Source organism: Aristolochia californica, unplaced genomic scaffold (genome assembly GCF_029961685.1).
Source record: "Aristolochia californica isolate CCGP_79_NKW_82.1479 unplaced genomic scaffold, dmAriCali1.0.hap1 SCAF_3, whole genome shotgun sequence".
Taxonomy (NCBI): Eukaryota; Viridiplantae; Streptophyta; class Magnoliopsida; order Piperales; family Aristolochiaceae; genus Aristolochia; species Aristolochia californica.
Window position 1 is genome coordinate 9,754,546 of NW_027181992.1, and position 17,991 is coordinate 9,772,536.

General features: G+C 35.2%; 2 protein-coding genes across 2 annotated transcripts; both read left to right on the plus strand.

Annotated features, from left to right (window-relative positions):
• The first annotated feature begins 10,802 nt into the window (after window positions 1-10,802).
• On the plus strand, window positions 10,803-11,645 carry LOC137959327 (uncharacterized). The gene is made up of 2 exons (XM_068806732.1): window positions 10,803-10,841; window positions 11,100-11,645. The coding sequence occupies exons 1-2, from the start codon at window positions 10,803-10,805 to the stop codon at window positions 11,643-11,645; spliced, it is 585 nt and encodes a 194-aa protein (XP_068662833.1).
• Window positions 11,646-12,476: 831 nt separating this feature from the next.
• Window positions 12,477-16,069, plus strand: LOC137959328 (uncharacterized). Its single transcript, XM_068806733.1, has 4 exons — window positions 12,477-12,600; window positions 12,682-12,744; window positions 15,056-15,078; window positions 15,791-16,069. The coding sequence occupies exons 1-4, from the start codon at window positions 12,477-12,479 to the stop codon at window positions 16,067-16,069; spliced, it is 489 nt and encodes a 162-aa protein (XP_068662834.1).
• Window positions 16,070-17,991: the final 1,922 nt, after the last annotated feature.

Below are 17,991 nucleotides of genomic sequence, written 5' to 3' on the forward strand. Positions count from 1 at the left end.
GCGCAAATAACACATACCAAATAATGAAAATCTTTAATAAGGACACATGAAATAATCCATTGTGAGTCGATCAGAAAGTTGTGGACCAAGTAATAAGTTGGATCCGAGTAATAAGTTGTCAATACTTAAAGATAATACTCTAACCGGAGTCAAGGGACTGAGTCGAGCCAATTCTTGAATCAGACCAATAAAGCCGAGTTGCGGGAGGGATCGATATAAACATAGTACCCGAACTAGTATAACATATGCATAGAGCAAGTGGACCGAGTACAAGTTCACCCAGATTGAGTTGACCTGACTTAACCCGAGCGGAACATAACAAAATCGTTGGTTCGTTGGGTTGACTCGGTTGATTAAATACTCACTTACAGAACCATGGTAGATTAAACCATACCCAATAATAACAACACCTCTCTTCTCTCTCAACGAGCAGAAACGGAAATAAAAAATAGAAGTTGATAGAGTCTCACATTAGAGTCGTCTTCTCCAGCAACAACAATAGACTTGGAGCTCGGGAAATAACCAGCGAGATGACCAATGAAGGATCAGTTGTTCCAACAGCAAAACAAAAGATCAATCCTAACAAAACTTTCCGAACTAGTTTCGATTTTGAAGCGAAACAAAGGTTGAAGTCTGCAACAAGTTGGACTATAAGATACCAAAGATATATTTCCATAAATAATGAAGATACCAATAGGAATGCTAGTTGTTGATTCCAGAGATAACGAAGATACCAATAGGAAAGCTATCTGTTGATTCCAGAAATAAGATCTGAATCTCGGTTGAGTTTCTCCTATAACAGTAGTGCCAACAAAAAAAAAATCGTAAATGATACAGAGAAGATCTAGAACGAAAATATTTTATCAGATTGCTTGCTGATTACTAGTTGATGGGTCAATTTTCCAAAAATTCTGGATATCAAAGTTGTGGCCTGATCCTTCGGTAAATTGAATACATATTACTGGATCCTTTAGTAAATCAGCAATGGAAAATTAGAGGTGAAGACGACTATGAATCAACGCAGATTAAATTTAAACTTGTCAAGATCAATCAATAGTCATCTTCGTCCTCCAGAAACAAAAATAAATCTAGCGCAAAGGTTGTTAAATGCTTCCAGTGCGACGTTGGCTTCAAACACAACAATGTTGTCCGAGTGATCGTAAAGCATAAACGAGAGAAATATTTCCGAACAGAAGACTATTGTCTAGCAGCAACAATCCGGCGGAGAGATGAGTGCAATATCACCGGTCTGAGATTACTGTCCAGCGGGAATTATGATTAGGGCTGGATCAACAATGTAGAAGATTTCTAGCAAACAGAGCAATATGAGATTAACTAGAGTATTTGTGTCTCGGTATGGAAATGATAGTGGAGGAGACTTTCCAATCAGAAAATAGCAATGTTGTAGTCATCAACTTGACAAAGAATCGAAATGGTGAACAAGGCTTTGTCTCAAATAGAAGACCCCTTTCTTAGGCTCATAATCGTAATGATTTTTTCAATTCGTTGCCGAAGAAAGTTTCTTCAGTAAACCACAAGCATTCATATGCTTCCTCAAATTCAAGCTCTCTTGGGTCATCGAGCCTCTTAGAGAAGTCTAAGTTCCAGAGGCCAGATAATTCATCTGTTCCTAAAGGAAAGGATCATGCAGTAGGTACTTCTAGTTATGAGGTTGACTGGGTGCCTTCCAAGAATGGTGCTCATGTGGGTAGCAATGGTGATACTTATGAGGAATCTTTGCAGGTGATTTATAGAAGAACTTGGGTTTAGATGTAGTTTTTCTAGTTGAAGAGGGGGTGTTGTTCCTAAAATCACTTGGATGGGTGGAAAATGGCGAGTGGGTGACTAGACAAAATCAACAAATTAAAATAAGAAAAAAAAAAAAACAGCAATAGACCATCCGAGTAATAGAATTTATAAGCCGAGAACCAAGCATTAACAAGTTTGGAATTCTAAAAACACCATAGTTATGACTCTGAAAAATTAATGTTTTGATACCATATTGATTTTCAAGACTCCATGGATTACACCATAGATTACGCCATGGAGAAAAGGAGAAAAGGCATGTTGGGGAGAAAACATGAGGAAGAACGAGGTCATCGACTAGTGTCCAAACCTTCCCCCTAAAGATCTATTTATATATGAATAAAACTCTAATATTATAATTATGTCATTCACCCTGAAGAGTAAATTAGAGACAACAAAGTTAAATTAATTAAATCAATACCGAGATGACTCTTTATTTACCATCATGCCACCACTCTTGGATGTGTGGGACTTCTCCTTGGTCTGTGGGCTTGAACCCATCTTCTACCTCTCTTAGACATGTGGGCCTTCCTTGGTCGTGTGGGCATAAGCCCATCTTCCAACATGAATTAGCCCTCTGCACTTAGCCAAGTACTCATGAAAGTTCTCTCCTTTTTTGTAGTAAACATATTCTGAAACACATCATATAATTTATGTAAATTTTAGGTGCCTAAGTACAACTTGGAACAAGTGTCTCATATCTGTTTGTTGTCTCAAGGAGGACAACATTATTTGCCACATGTTCCTCCATGCTGTTAATTAGCCCAACTAATGAAAAGTGTGTCATTCTTGAGCCATTTAATATTGGAACTATCATCTTCATATATGCTTGGAATTGGTTTAGTCAAATGTCCCAAGATATCTCTACTGATAAGGAATCTTTTAACTAAGTGGGCCCAACTTAAGTAATTTGATAACCCTCTCAAGGGTATAGAGGTAATCTTAAGTAAGTAATTTTTACCACCCATATTCATATATTCTTCACCAATAACTAATGAATACTCAGTGCACTATATCAACCAACCAATAATAGAAAAGAGAAAACCAAACAAGCCAAACTAAGCATAACCGAGGTAATCAATAGTTCAAACCAAGCCAAACCAAACAAAGGCTTTTATCATGCATGTAATCATGGAATTTTTTACTCCACGTGCTCATCTAACACATATAAGATTAATTCCAGATCTTTCTCAATTAAGAAATAATTATAAAGGTAAGTAAAATTTTAAGGGATCTTGGACAACTTAGAGGATCTTCTAAAGAATGAAACTTTCTTTCTATGTCACTTGCGCCAGCTATCAATACAAGATCACAATCTCTGACTTCCTTCCTTCCTTAAATATTTTAAGAAAGAAATTTTGGAGAATAATCTAGTTGTGGAAGCCTTTAAATTGATAAATTACATCACTTTATTTTTCCTAACTTTTTTTTTTTTTGCAGACTCTAGAAGAAGGAAGTTCTCCTTCTTTACAAAGTGTGCCAACTTTGTGATTAAATCATTGCTTATCTTACCTTTTCTCCTCGATTTTTTAAGTAAGATAATTGAGAGGATAACACAAACAATGGAAGGCCAAAAAAATTTCCAAAGACCAACACTTTTTTTTAAAAAAAATCTCCTTTCAATAATCTGAAAATAGCCTTCACTGAGTTCTTTTTGAAGAGTAAACATACAAACATCAACATAAACTAGTCTTCAACGAATTCACTCATGCTTTGATAATGATAATCCACTTACACATCAAAAGGACAAGTAAATCTTCATCCAACATATGTTTTTCAAATAGAGAAAATCAATAAACTGAACCTTTAACAATCTATTTATATACTTGCATGATTCAAAGCAAACCGAGCATAAGAAATCTTGCACGAGATATAACATTTATCTTCTATCCAAATTGAACGAGAAGAATTAACCAGTGAAAATCTTGCCAAGACCAAGACATCATAAAAGGTAGAGAAACAAAAAAAAAACTTATCTTTGCTAGTTGAGCCTTTGCTTCACCAACAAAACCACATGAAACTTGATAAAACTCTCTTAATCACCACCTTAATGTCAGGATTCTAAATCCTTAACTCTAATACCATGTTGGATTTAAGATCCCATAATAAGGTTTTCGACCAAGATGATGAGAGAGGAGAGAAAGGGGGCGTTAGTCAACTTGACTTAGGACATGAACTTTAGCCGCATTACTCAGTTTATGTCCTAAAGTCGCTAGTGGAGAGTCGGACTTCAAGTCATGTACATAACTAACATGACTCAGGAGATCATGTCCAAAGCGTAAATGACGGAAAGTGTTTTCCACCGAATTTTGGCATTCATGTACATGAAACGACTCATGCCCCTCTCATTTCGTTCCCGCACCCACTCTCTCGGCTTCGGCATCCATCTCTTTGCTCCCTCTCTCGGCTTCCCTAAGGAAAAATTAAACTATCATCATAAAAATCACTAATTTATAAAATAATTATTTTTTATAAAATAATTTTTTTATTTTTTAATATATTTATTTTATAATTACTATATTAAAATAGTGATTAAATAGTCATAATTAAAATATTATTAAAATAAATATTTGATAAATTATTTTGGTTTAATTATACCAATGCTATAATTAATTAAACCAATGGTTTTAAATTTTGTGACAATATATTATTAATTAGTAATACATAAAATATATTATGTTATTGATAAATATATAAATTTATTTATTATATTAATTTTTTATATTGTATTAAATTAGTGGTTTTTAATATTAAAACATATCTTATGTTATTAAAAAATAATTTATAACGTTATTTATTTATTACTTGTAATTAATCATGTGAGTATTTCATTGGCTCATGTAATTACCATATTAATGCACAATAAAATATCTAATCCAATTAAAAAATATATTAATATATTTATTATGAATTAAATAACTTATTCGTGTAGTAATAATGGTTGTTTTACCTAATTTGGGGTCTAAGGATTATGTTGTAATTAAGTGTACTGTAAGGGTTTAGGCATTCTCTTGTTTTTTTATGTTTTTCTCATGTTGAGGCACTAACACTGAAAACTGTTTTCCACTGCACATGAAGCCGTCAACACTAACACCAAGTGCGAAGATAAAGATCATGTAGATGAATGACATAATCTTCATGTTGCAGATGAACATGAACTTCAAAAATCCGTTTTGTTGACTAACCCCTCCAAAAAAGAGGAAGAATGAAAAAAGGAGAAAGGAGAGAGGGACAACTAAAGAGAAGGAGAGAGAGTTTGGGAGAAAAGTTTAAGGATGAATTTGAGAGAGAAAATGACAAACTTAATGATTTAGCCCATGTTTGAAGCCTCTACTTTTGAAGAATGAAGTTTGCAATGACTACAATACCCTTAGGGTTACAATGTCTAAAAAAGAAAAGACATTAGTAGACATACTTCATCTTCTTTAATTACACCCTTGTGTCATCTTTATAAGATGACTTTTTAAATTGCATCATTTATTACCTCCTTGATGTTGGGAAGGTATTTACCGTAATACCACTTCGAGATGTCTTCCAACAAGATTAACAATTAACTAATGCTAAAAATATTTACTAGTATATAATCTATAAATTAAAACTATATACTACATTGCTTAATCAAAAATATAAATAATAAATGAATGATTAGTAAATAGATGAGGATAATAATAAATTAGTGTACTAAGCTTTAATTTACATTTTTTTAATTTAGTTATATCTATAATTTGATAAAATAATGGTTTGGGGTTATTATATCATATACATTTATAACATTGGTACATTAATTTACATACCATATAGGTAGGAGTGGCTTCCATAAATTCATCATGGTATCAGAGTAGGTTTTGTGAGTTGACCGGGACAACTCACGGAGGTAATGTGATCATTTTCTCTAAACTCTAAACCCTAAACCCTAAGTCTAGGTTCGTAGTTATTTTTTTTCTGTCCCTATACCAGTGGATAGCTTTGAGTTTTGAACCTCTATATAGAGTTTTTCATATTTTAATATCTATATTCACCAAAAGATATTTGAGTCTACTTTCCAAAGAAAAATGATTTGTTCCAATTGGAGTTAGCTAAAGAGAGATGTCGATAGTTTAATGAGAGAAGGTCAGATTGCAAAAAGCTTCGAGCAGCAGCAGCAATCTTCAGATTCCAAGGTATTTTTTGCTATCAGGAACTAGACTTTATATGGAAAAATATATATCAAAATAAATATTTTTAAGTCTATTTTTTTACCTATTTAGCCAATTTTTTATCTGAGTTATCTGCAAAGAGAAATCGATATTTGAAGCAGCAAAATTCAGATTGATAAAAAGGTTCTAGCTGCAATAGAAAGCCTCAACTTCCGAGGTATTTTATGCTATCAAGAAAGAAACTTTATATGGATAATTCTATATCAAAAAAAATATACGTAAGTCTATTTTCTTACCTATTCAACCAATTCTCGGTATGATATTTTTTTAAGGAGATATTGTTCTTGGAAGAGTCTATGGTCATTCTGGAAAAAAAGGAGAAACAGTACTAAATTCTGTCAGATGACAGATCCGAAATATTTCAGATTATTTATCATCTGATAGTTATATTTTATGAAGATAAGTTATACTTGGATGAAAGGTATTTAAGTTTACTTTCATAATGAGAAAATTTCATGTTAATCTGATCTATATTTAAAGAAATATTCGCATTAGAAGAATCAAAGCTCATGCTGGTATTCTGTTACAATGAAAATTCGAATTTAAGTCGACTGTTTTGTGTAACTTGCTGAGTTGATATATCGGAAAAATATCTCACTTCTCCCTCGTTTGAGGAATTATTTATACATCTCTGTTATTTGGGCCTATTGCTACATCTATGATATATGGTTCGCGTTGGGATAAGGGGGAGGGGTCTGTGGCAGATGAAATAATTACTCCCCTGAACTTAGGGGAGAAATTATTTCTCTTTTCGCACGTGCGATATCATAAAGTAAAAAAAAATCAGTAAACTCTCCTTCCTCATGGCTCTTGAAGAAATTGAAAATACATTTTAGTAGAAATAAGTTTTTAGGGACTATTAGTGTCTTATGTTTTTTGTAAATATTTTTCTCTCTGAAAATTCTTATTAAAAAAATCCTATAATTTTCCAAGTAAGATTTTCCTGCCAAGATGGGCTAGAAAACCGTATAGAAATTTTTTGAATAAGTATTTGACAGTTGATGCTGTAATACTTTTAGCATGAGGCAATTTTCATTGCAATTTTATGTTTGACATTTTATTTGATTAAAAAATTATCGATAAGTATAGTAATATACTAGATTGATTATTAGTTTTTATTTATTTCCCTAGAAGAGAGGCAATAAGAGGTCCATTTAACTTTCCTAAGAAATTTTTAAAATATTTTTTGTAATTTTCTAATAAGTCACTATTAGTAATAGAATTTTATTTAAAGGTTGTTTTTAGGAAATATGCATCATAGGAAAAACATTTCTAATTTTGCCTAGAATATAAAATTTCAACCAGGGGCACTAAGGAGGCCATAGTAAATTTATGGCCAGATAAAAAAATTACAAAACAAGTTAGTCAACATTTGGAGTAAAAGATATTAATATTGGTGTGTTTTAAACCATTATTGAAATTCAATCATGAACTTCCCCTATCATTCTTTTTTAAAATGTATGCGTAATTTTATATATAATTTATTTGACATATATTTTATATAGAGTTTTAAATGTACGTTAAGATCGAACTCGACTAGAGCTCGAGCTCGAAATATTTAAATCAAGCTTGACTTGAACAAGGTTCAGACTCAGCTAGATTCGATGCCACCCTTATGCCCAATTTTAAGTCGAGGTCATTCCCAAATTTATGTAAAATGTATGCATAATTTTATATACAATTTATTTCACATATATTTTTTGAAAAGTTTTAGATGTATGTTGGAACACGAACTCGAGACTTGTATTTTTTGAAAAGTTTTAAATGAATGTTGAAGCTCGAACTCGGCTCGAACTCAATAACAATTTTGGGCTCGAGCCTAGACTCGACTCGAGCTCGAGTTCAAAATATTTAAATCCAGCTCGGATTGAACATAGGCAGATTCGGGCTCGGCTCAGCTCGATGCCACCCCTACATATAGTGTTTGAGACTGAGTCGGTTTCCCGTTAACAGAATCCATTTAAGTATCCATTGCCAAGTAAAAAAAAATCCTCTTTGACGTCTGCATCAAGTTCTAAAATGTACTTCACTTACACTGGGTAAATGGGGCCAAAATGCGTTAGTGAGCACCGTAAGTGACGGAGGAAAGTGAAATACATATGTATTTTGCTTCGCCCCGTTTCATGCATAAAATGATGGTAAATGAATTCAGAGGGGTCGAGTTCTCAATTCAATTACCATCGCTCAATTACATCTCGGGCTCGGGCTGTCGGGAAGGAACCGTTGTCGAACGAGGGTTTCAGAGAAAAAAAATTTCTCTCTCGCTCGCTCGCGACCTTTGGCGATTTTATTCGCCCTGCAACCTTGTCTCCGGCGCTCAACTCTCTCATTGTCCCCTGCACAGACAACCTTCGGTGACATCTCTCCCCTCTCTGCAACCTCTCTGACTCCTCCCTCGCTCGCGACCATCGGCGATTTCAATCACCCCCTCTGCAACTTCTCCCCGGCGATTGATTATCTTCCTCTCGCCGTCCCCAGCACCGACGACCGTCGCTGACTTCTCTCCCCTCCCTACAACCTCTCCGGCTCGATTTAAGGTTTTTATGAAGTTATATGTATCTGTTTTTTCTACCTTTTTTATATATATATATTGTTTGTCTTGAAGTGTTGGAGTTTTCTATTTCTCTTAAAACAATTAAACTATTGCGTGTGTTGAATTTCTAGATTTCTCAATTGAGGTTTTTACAGGTTTTGATTAAGTAAAGAGCGAGACCATTTGGCAAACCCTTCCAATGTGAGTGTGTGCCAACTTGCCTATTTTGTGGAATGGAAAAAAGACTGGGAGTGCTTCTTCTTTGGGCATTTCTGGTCCTTGGAAGCAAGATCATCAAGCTTTTATGTATTTTAATTTATACCCATAGAATTGTCATTGAAGGCACCGCTTAGCTTCTGGGTCTTTTTTATTGTGGTACTAGTATAAGCAGATTTTGTCAGGCGTTTGAGGCATTTTAGTTTTACTTTGTAATGTACTTATTTTCACATCATGTTCTTATCTCCATTTTTGTGACTAAGGGGTGATTACTTGCAACTTGTTCTTGATATTCTAAGAATTAGTATTAAGATTTGCACATGTAGACATTTAGCTTGCATTACGAATAAATGTTTTCAGCAAGATCACATTTACTCATTTCCTCTTTGTGAAGGCCCTTATCCATCTGTTAGGCACTTCAAATCCAAGGAGATTAAAAGTGCAACAACCAACTTTAGTACATTCATGGGAAGTGATTCATAAGGAGCTATAAATCGAGCTCAGTTTTCCAGGGGTGTTAGTGCTACAGAGAGAGAAATACCAAAATTTGTACCTGAAAATGATGCCTTCTACCAACGAGTCCAAACCCTGGGCCGTCTTCATCATCACCTTATTGTCAGGCTTCAAGGGTTTTTTGAAGGATGTGATAGGTTTATTTTTTTACTCTCTCAAAGTAAAGACTTTATAGTTTTTGCACATCCGTATGTGTCCCTCCTAAATTCTTTCACCGCATCACAAGTTTCTTATATTTGATTGCATAAGAAATGGTAGCTTTAAAGAGCATCTTCAAGATATCTTTAGAAAGTTACCCAAGTGCTTTTAATTTTTGTGGATTCAATCAAAAATAATTTGACATCGTAAGATCTGCATAGATCCACTTAAGACTCCTTTGAATTGGCATAGCTGCTGATGTTGCAGCTGCTTTGGTAGGTTGTGCAGCATGAATTTGTATCCTGAGATGTGTGAAGTTTATGACTCTTTCGTAAGCTCTATGTTTCATGTCTTGGTAGGAATAGATGAAGGAATTGATAGGTTTATTTTTTTACTCTCTCAAAGAAAAAGACTTTATAATTGTTGCACATCCGTATGTGTCTCTCCTAAATTCTTTCACCGCATCACATATTTCTTATATTTGATTGCATAAGAAATGGTAGCTTTAAAGAGCATCTCCAAGATATCTTTAGAAAGTTACCCAAGTGCTTTTACTTTTTGTGGATTCAATCAAAAATAATTTGACATCGTAAGATCTGCATATATCCACTTAAGACTCCTTTGAATTGGCATAGCTGCTGATGTTGCGGCTGCTTTGGTAGGTTGTGCAGCATGAGTTTGTATCCTTCAATGTGTGAAGTTTATGGCTCTTTCGTAAGCTCTATGTTTCATGTCTTGGTAGGATTACATGCAGTACTCTAGTGACCCTCCAATCCTCATGATTTTGTCAATTCAAGCAATGTTTTGTTGGACGAGAACTTTGCAGCCAAGGTATCCAGATATTCCTGTAGGGGAATTAACTATCATTTTATCCACAAATGGGAATGAGTGTGTTTTCTGTGGCTACTGAAGTAGGGGTCGGTTTTGAGGGTTTTAACACTGACCTATTATTTTTTTTTTGGTATCTCCTCCTTCATTTTCTCTTTAAGAAACATGACAGATCTTTAGATATATATATATATATATATATATATATATATATATATATATAAGTCTATCTCACAAGACTTAAAAAATCTTGCTAACTTTACTAATAAAATTGTGTATATGGTAAGGTAAGAAGGGGGGGGGGGGGGGGGGGAGGGAGGGGGGTGAAGAGGGTTGTGGAGGATTCCTCCTTCCTTTTTTTCTTCTCCCCCTCTCAATTTTATTTTTTTAAGAACAACTTATTTTTTATCCATTGTCCACTTGTTATGAGTTTTAGATGGCTGGAAGAAGGAAAGGTAAAGACAGTATGGATAACACTACAAAAATGTCATACGACACATGGACGTGTGATGAAGATAGTAAAATGCTTGATTTGCTCATTGAGCAAGTCAATTTGGGTAACAAATTAGCCAATGGAGTGTGGAAACACGAAGTTTTCAACGATTGTGTCGGTATGTTCAATTTGGACACATCGAACCAAAAGACAGTAGAACAGTTGAAAAACCGCGTGAGGACTTGGAAAAAAATGTCTATGGTTGTGAGTACATAACACTAGCTGCTTTGGGTGGGATCCAACAACCCAGAAAGTCACTGCTAGTAAGACAGTGTGGCAAGACTACATAAAGGTTTGAAAATGTAATATAGAATGTTATATTTCTTGCTTTATTAATCATGCATTTTAGTATTTTATACGATAACTTTTCATGTAGGCGCATAGAGAAGCCGATAAGTATAGGTGGGAACATTGTCCGCTCTATGAAAAATTGGCTATTGTGGTTGGAAACATTATTGCCACGGGGAAAGAGAGTAACACATGCATGGAGTCAGATGATAACTTTTCAAATCCTGTAGAAGGGACAATGATTGAGGACATTGATGAAGATGATGTAATCAGGGAGATACCAACACCCAACATTATAGAGTCTCCAAGTGATGCTCCTCCGAAAGGCAAAACACCAAACAATAATGGGAATAGAACTTCTTCTACTCGGCGTAGGAAGAGATCCGAACCATTAGTTGAAAATACTAACAGGATCGTTGAAACTATTAACAATATGTCATCAACCCTTATGCAAATCTTTAGTCCCGTAGAACCTCCATGGTTTGAAGCTATCGAGGCATTACCTAACTTGCCCAGAGAAGTCAATTTTTTTGCCATAGAGTGGGTTGACACCAAAGCTAAGAGGGATATATTTATGAAGATGAAACAGGAAGATCATTATGACTGGTTGATGGCAAAATTCAATGCAATGTAATAGACTTATACAAAAGTTGACTGTTTTAACCTATATTTACAAGACTCATTTGATTTTGTATGAATGACGTTGATTATTGAGTATTTCTGGTCAATATTGAATGTGTATTATTGAATATATTTGAACCATGTTTTCATTATTGAATGTCTAGTATTGCAAGTACCCTTGGATAATCTACCAGATAGGGAGAAAATATGTATTTGTATTGCAGCTTACATAGTTATACTTGTCCTTATCAATTCACACTTAAATGGTTGTAATAGGCCAGTACAACGTTCTTATCATATGGGTGGTCCACGATATTTAAAGAAAGCATTAGAAAGATCGCCTATTAAATTTAGAAAAGTTTATAGGATGAATCAAATTATTTTTCTCAAGTTGGCTAGAATCTTGAAAAGTAGATTACTTTTATTTGATACAAGGACAATATATGTGGAAGAACAACTTGCATATTTTTGTATCATTGTTGGTCAACAACAATCTTACAGTCTCACTTCAGAGATGTTTGAAAGATCAAATTGGACAATTAGTAAGTATTTTAACAAGGTGTTAAATGTTATTATCAAACTACAATCTGATTACATCAAGCGGCCTTCAAAACGTACTCATTCAAAGATCTTGAACAGTGATATTTATTATCCATATTTTAAGGTAAATATAAAGTCGTTTGATGAATAATTTTCTGTTACTATAAAAACATATATTTGTATTAATGATTTTTTTTATTAGGATTGTATTGGTGTCATTGATGGTACTCATATTAAAGCACATATCCCATTTGATCAACAAGCAAAATTCTGGAACAGGAAGGGTTTCCTCTCACAAAACGTAATGGCAGCATGTGTATTTGACATGCAATTCACATTTATATTTGTTGGAAGGGAGGGAACAACAGTCGATTCACGTGTATTGAAGTCAACATCAACCAGACGAGATAAACTTTTTGTTCCTGAAGGTAAATATTGATTCTCTCTATATAGTCTATTTAAATTTTTAATTTTTCATTAGATTATAATAGATATATATTTTATTGTAGGCAAATATTATTTGGTAGATGCTGGATATGCAAATCTTTTTGGGTTCTTTGCTCCCTATCGAGGTACTCGTTATCACTTGCAAAAATTTGGAAATAATACTCCTACGGATGAAAGAGAATTATTTAACTTAAGACTCTCATCATTACGAAACATTATCGAGGCTTTAAAAGCTCGTTTCAAGATATTAAAAGATGCTTCTCCCTTTGATTTTGATGTCTAGGTAAAAATTGTGATTGCTTGTTGTGTATTGCATAATTATATACACATTGAAGATTACATAGATTTATTTGAAGATAAAGGGGTTAGTCAACTTGAAGCACGAGATGATCTTCAACCACATAACGCCCTTCAACACTTGAAGTCGTTAGTGGAGCGCAGATGAAGCTTCATCTTGATGCAGGGGATGAAGGGGTCCTTCATCTCCACGGTTTAATTTTGATCATCTAGAAGAAGGCCTTGTTTGATCTTCTTTGAATTGAAGGACGGGTGTCGCTGGCTTTTTCCCCTCTCTCCTCGCACCCCCCCTCTCGCACGTCGTCATTTCTCATTTTTGCTTCCTCCCTCCCGCACTCCCTCTCTCGTCTCCCTGCGCCTCGACGTCGTTGCTGCCATAAAATCGATCGGATTTTCGTCTCCGGCCACCGTCTTAGTTCCCTCTCGTCTCCGGCCTCATCTCTCGGCCTCGGCCTCTCTCTCGCACACCCTCTCTTGTCTCCGTGACTCCCTCTCTTCTCTCGGACTCGCTCTCTCTCGTTTCTCTCTCTCTTATCCCTCCTGACCTCCCTTTCTTCTTTGTCTTCTCCCTCTCTGCTCCCTTTCGGCCTCCCACTCCCTTCTCTCTCTGGCTAGTCTCCTTTCCCCTAAAAATACCTTCCGATTTCGTTCGATTTCCCCATTTCGATTTCGATTTTCTTTGATTTTAACATGTGGGAACCTCTTCTTCCTATGCATTAAAATACTCTCTTTGTTTAGCAGGACTGCTGACCTGCTGACCGAGCAATTCCAGAGTTCAGATCCACTTGATAGTGGATGCTCGTTTTTACCTTTAATCAATGTAATATCATAATTTTTACATCTTTCGATTTCTCTGTTTCCATCGCCGTCCACTCTGTCAAACCCTAGCGGATGCAGTTCCCAGAAGTTGTGAAGCTGCTCAATTTTGGCTGCTAATGGAGGTCATAACGAGCCTTTGATCCACGCAACTCAAATAACTGCCGGTTTCCTTTCTTTGATATTTACTGATTGCCTATGCAATGGAGGAAGGGAAATATGTTAAACACCATCTGCAACAGAACGGTCACGTTTCTCCGTTTAAACTTGCCAAATTATTAGATCCTGAGGCTTCCTAGGACAGGGTATTGACAAAAGCATCTCGCAACGAGTTCGACACTTGTTTTTATGTGCTTTTTGGCTTTTACTTGATTTGAACTAAATCTTGGGTATTGTCTGCTACTTGTGGATAACTTTCTAGACATCGGTGGTTCGAGTTTGGTTCCCGTGCCGTTAGATATGTGATTTTTTTATGCCTTAGTGGAAATTTTATAAAGTATGTATGTGCTCAACAAACATATGAGTATATTTTCTTTCGATGTTGCACGGTTATGAGTGAAGACTAAAGACTGTTAACTTGCTGAATGCAACAGTCTTCACTACCTAAGTGTTTGTAATTTGTTTATTGCTTTTTTTTTGGTTGCTGGATCAATTAGGAGATGTTTTACATTGGATTCGACAATTTGTGGCCATCGTATGTGGTTTATTGTGGGGTGCACTCCCTTTGGTTGGTGCAATATGGATTGTCCTATAAGTTCAGAATGATAGGTTTTGGGATGTTATGAAGTCTCATACAATGCGATGCTATTATTTGCCAAGTGCTTGATTTTACTGTCTTTTAATCTCTCAGCATTTTTAATTTTTATTCGGATACTATTACTTGCTTGAGATATACCTGAGCTCTCTTGTATAAAGATGTTATTTCATAGGTGTTGAACTTTCTGAGTTCCCGCAAAGAGAACCTAGAATCACCAACCGTTCTAAATATTTTGGATCTCCAAAATGAATCAAGCATGAATTTTTATGTATCGAGTGACAGGCATTTAATCTTTGCTGGCTGGATCTTAATTGAAAAGCAAAAAGAGAGAAACGACACACCAATGTGCGCCAACATTTTTACTTGATTTAAGCATATTTTTGCTTTACAATACATCTCTCTGTGGGTATGTCATAATGGGAATGAATCTTTTATTTTTATTTTTTTATTTTTAAATTGGTTATCAAAAACAAGACCAGATTATGATCTTATTTTCATATGAATTTGATCAACCTTTTTGATGCATGTGGTACAGGGTTCTCATTCATTTTTTTTTCTGCATGCAGCTATTTCTACATTGGCATTGATTGTAAGAAATTGAATTCTTCCTTATTTTCTGATACTTATTTCTAATTGATACTTTATAGAATATATTGTTCTTCAAAAAAAATTTCATAATACCACTTTGGTTGCTGCTAAAAAATCTTCTGTATGTGTCTCGCATACATGTGTTTGTGAGATACCAATTTCTAGATACCCGATATGCATGCTTTTGTCTTCCCATTTTGATTAGCAACTCCTGGATTGGAACTCTTTTACTCCCAACTTTTCGAGTTTGAGGAGTAATATATTACAGACATTGAGGTCAAATTATTATCCGTCAGTTTTTGAAAACAAAATGCTAAATTCTATCTAGGCACTTTTCTTGTCTTATTTAAGATTCCATTTGGATAGTATAAGTTGGAATAATCAAGCATGATCTATTTTCTTATTTTTTGGTTGTATGAAAAACCTTAAAGTTCCCATTGAGAGGATTGTATGCAAGGAGGGCCTTATTTTTCGGCCTTTTTAGTTAAGGAGATTTCTACTACTTGTGTTATTCTACTTGTTATGATCTGGGCGAAGTTGTATTAGGATGAGAAGAAGAATCTTTAGATAGCTAAAGAGCTCAGAGAATGAAATAGTACAATTGCTAAATCTAGGTAATCATTGATAAGGAGGTCTGACTCAAAAACAGTTGAATTAATATGACTCGATATCAAATATTAAAAGGCGTTCCACCATTTTCTTTTAAAATCCAGGTGAAAATTGTATATGCTTGTTGCATATTGCACAATTATATACGTGGACATGATTATGATGATATATTTGAAGATGAAGATGATGATTTGGGTGGCGAGCTTAGTGGAGGAGGTGATGTGGTCCATGGTGCAATGGATGATATAGACAGCGACGAAGATGATGGTCTTGAGGATGAGGGTAGCCAAGTAACAAGCTTTCAGAGGCAACGTGCATTAGAATCCACAAGAGCCGCACAATTTCAAGATGCCATATCGACTTCCATGTGGAACCATAAATGATGGTTGTATGTTATTACTTTTGAACATGTGTCGTTCATATGTACTAAACTTGTAACTTGATGATTTTAATATTAAAGGCACGAACTCGTTATTTGAATAATCTTTCTTTTAGGTTATTAATAAATTTGTATATGTATTTATTTATTATTTTTGTTCAATTTTATTACTATATTAATCTTCATATTTATTGTTACGGGAAATAAAATATAATTAAAGTATGCATTTGATTAATTAATTACTTTTAATTTTGTGAAAATATATTAGTAATTAATACCATGTAAAAAATCTATCTTATGTTATTAATATAATACTTTTTATTTATTAATCATATTTATTTTTTATTTACTTTATTGTATTAGTGATTTTTAGTGGTAATTAAAATATTGATAACTCAAACACTTAGTTTAATTAACTTATTTTTATAATTAATAAAATCAATGGTTTTAAATTTCGAAGATGAAGATGAAGATGAAGTTGTCTACACTAACACCCTATTTCAAAGATTTCGAAGATGACGTTGTTCACACTAAGGGAGGGTTAGTCCACAATGAAGTGGAATGAATTCCCCCCGCATTACTTAGTTCATCCCACTTATGGCGTTAGTCCAAAATGACTTGAATTGAAGTCTTCCGCCCCCCCCCCCCCCCCCCCCCCTTCGCGATCGTTAAGCAAATTATTTTTTCCTCCCTCTGCCCCCACCCCCATCGGTCGTCCTCCCTGTGCCCCCACCTCCGTCGCAGAGCCCCTCGCCCACCCTCTCTTTCCAGCGCCCCCCCCCCCACCGTCGGCCTTCCTTCCTCCCTCTCTCGACCTCCGTCATAGAGCACGGGAGGCCAGAGCCCCTCGGCCTCCCTCTCTTCCCCGCCTCCCCCCCCGTCGGCCTTCCTTCCTCCCTCTCTCGACCTCCGTCGCAGAGCATGGGAGGCCAGAGCCCCTCGGCCTCCTGGCTTCTCTTCTCTCTCGACCTCCCTATTTTCTCCCTCTCGGCGCACCGTCGGAGCGTCGCCTCCGTCGCCGTTGCCCGCTGCCGTCGCCGTTGCCAAGCCCGCCGCAGAGGAAGACGAAGACGATGTTTAATTTTTCCTAAGTTAGGAAAAATTAAACAACGTCATAATTGGTTTAATTATCTAGTTATGAAAAATTAAACATCGTCATAATTGGTTTAATTATCTAATTAATTAAACCATTAGTTTTTTATTTTTTGTTAATACATTATTAATTAATAATATTTAAAATGTATATTATGTTATTGATAAATTAATATACATCTTTATTAATTAGCTAAAAGAAAGATTATTAAAATAACGAGTACATGCATTTAATATTAAAATCATCAAGTTACAAGTTTAGTACATATATGATACTTGTTCAAAAGCAATAAGATACGACCATCATTTATCACTCCACATGGAAGTGGCTTTGGCATCTCGAAATTGTATGGCTCTTGTGGATTCTAATGCACGCTGCCTCCGAAAGTTTGTTACTTGGCTACCCTCATCCTCAAGACCATCGCTATCGTCGTTGTCTGTATCATCCATTGCACCTAATTGGACAGCATCACCTCCTCCACCGAGCTCGCCACCCGAATGATCATTTTCATCTTCAAATAGATCATTGTAATCCACTCGACGTATATAATTGTGCAATATAAAACAAGCAAGTAGAATTTTTGTTTGAATCTTAAAAGAAAATGGAGGAGTGCTTTTCAACATTTGAAATTGAGCTTTTAAAGCACCAAAAGTTCGCTCAATAGTATTCTGCAAAGATGAGTGTCTTCGATTGAATAATTCTTTTTCATTTCTAGGAATATTATCTTCAAATTCTTGCAGATGATACCGAGTTCCTCGATATGGAGCCAAAAATCCCGGAAGATTTGCATAACCAGTATCGACTAGATAATATTTACCTATAATAGAAATTAT

What these genes read in the sequence shown, in the direction of transcription:
- LOC137959327 (XM_068806732.1), top strand. Translation starts at nt 10,803, where the DNA reads ATGGAGTGTGGAAACACGAAGTTTTCAACGATTGTGTCG. An exon ending in AGTTTTCAACGATTGTGTCG is followed by an intron (nt 10,842 to 11,099) that starts GTATGTTCAATT and finishes CTTTTCATGTAG; the next exon opens with GCGCATAGAGAAGCCGATAA.
- LOC137959328 (XM_068806733.1), top strand. Translation starts at nt 12,477, where the DNA reads ATGGCAGCATGTGTATTTGACATGCAATTCACATTTATATTTGTTGGA. An exon ending in GTTCTTTGCTCCCTATCGAG is followed by an intron (nt 12,745 to 15,055) that starts GTACTCGTTATC and finishes TTCTGCATGCAG; the next exon opens with CTATTTCTACATTGGCATTG. An exon ending in TTTCTACATTGGCATTGATT is followed by an intron (nt 15,079 to 15,790) that starts GTAAGAAATTGA and finishes TTTAAAATCCAG; the next exon opens with GTGAAAATTGTATATGCTTG.